The 1,479-nt window shown below is 32.9% G+C and overlaps 1 protein-coding gene across 1 annotated transcript; it reads right to left on the bottom strand.

Annotated features, from left to right (window-relative positions):
• Positions 1-208: 208 nt before the first annotated feature.
• Positions 209-1,252, bottom strand: LOC106321741. Its single transcript, XM_013759984.1, has 2 exons — positions 877-1,252; positions 209-478 (listed from the first exon to the last, which is right to left on the bottom strand). Exons 1-2 carry the CDS (start codon positions 1,165-1,167, stop codon positions 311-313), a joined length of 459 nt encoding a protein of 152 aa, XP_013615438.1. The 5' UTR covers positions 1,168-1,252; the 3' UTR covers positions 209-310.
• Positions 1,253-1,479: the final 227 nt, after the last annotated feature.

The raw sequence follows: 1,479 nt of genomic DNA, 5'->3' as shown, positions 1-1,479 counted from the left end.
AAAAGCTAAGAAACGGTTCTTAACCGAAGCTAAGAACTCCACCCTAAAAACCCGGGTTAATCATGGTCTTAGAACTTTTGTATATGTGTGTTGATTTGTGATCGGATCTAAAAACGTTTTTAAGCATCGCATCTCACATGTTCTAACCATCAGAAGGAGGAGCCAGTTCTAATGATGGTTTTAGGATAATGATCTTATATACTCTCACTTTGTTATAATGAAGAAGCTAATATCTTCAATCCGACTCAATATTTTCCAATGGATATCATACATACTCTTTTGTTCCTTAAAATGTAATGATAAGAAAATATTAAAATGGAAAATCGGGATCATCCCATTGAAGAACGGCAGATTCCATGTTCTGCTCTCTTTTCAGCTTATCTTTTAAGAACCAGTCGCATATTTTTCCAGCATTCAACTCTTCTATTGAACATCCTTCTTGCTCCGATATCACTCTTAGTAAATTCAGTGACGATATCTGTATATTTTTAGTTCCAAAATAAAACCGAAATTAGTACGGATCTTTTTTTTTGTGCAACACGGATTTTATTTCTCAACAATCAAATATTAATGTACATGATTCTTTCTTCATTTTTTACAAAATGCAATTCTAGTTGTTTTTTTACATTGATACATTGTTGTATAATGCGGTTCTTTATTATGTATGTATTAATTTTTTTTTTTCATAAAGATGAATGTGTTCAGTTTTCTATGCAAAGTTGATGTTTCATTTCCTAATAATTCACTCGCACCAATTAAATTTATAAGAATAATCTTAGTTAAATCAAAAAAAAAATTATAAATTAACTTAAATTTTTCATTGCAAATAATTATATTCAAGAAACAAAAGGGTTATAAAGTGATAGTTTAATTTACCGTTAGTCGACAGAGAAACTTCTCGTGTGCACCAAGGCCCGATATTTCGACAAGACCAGCTTCTGCTAAGCTCAAGAAACTTCTTCTCTCGGGCTTACTTTGATTGTCGGATTCTTCTTCTCCGGCACATGCTCTTACTAAACACAATCCCATCTTTCTTCTTCTTCCTCCTTGTGTTCTTGTCATGAATGTAAAATTATTTGAGCTTGCTTGTCCACTCCTCGCAATAGTCTTGTCTATCTGAGGATTTAACATGACATTTGAGTGACGATGATAGGTGGCAATGTTCATTGTCACGCCAAAATATCGTTGTTTTTCCTTCTCAATGAGTTAGAAAAGGAAGATGAAGATGAGGATAAAACTTATCCGTTATGTTCGCTGCTGGTGCCGGAATATTAGTGGTGAATAATGATTTGGTATTTTGGGCTTTAGGAGTTTGGGCCTTTTATTTTGTAAAATTGATCATTATTTGTTAGGGTCTGTTCTTTTTTTGTAAACACAAGATCAAGCAGTGTTTGTACTTGACCACGTAAATTATTATTCAGAGTACGTAACTGCCGTGCTTATTCTATGTGATGATTGTTTTGCTAGTTTTTAGATTTT

This window comes from Brassica oleracea, unplaced genomic scaffold (assembly GCF_000695525.1).
Source record: "Brassica oleracea var. oleracea cultivar TO1000 unplaced genomic scaffold, BOL UnpScaffold02794, whole genome shotgun sequence".
NCBI classification, from domain to species: domain Eukaryota; kingdom Viridiplantae; phylum Streptophyta; class Magnoliopsida; order Brassicales; family Brassicaceae; genus Brassica; species Brassica oleracea.
The sequence above is the reverse complement of the archived record's forward strand: the minus strand, read 5'-3'. Positions and strand labels throughout refer to the sequence as shown.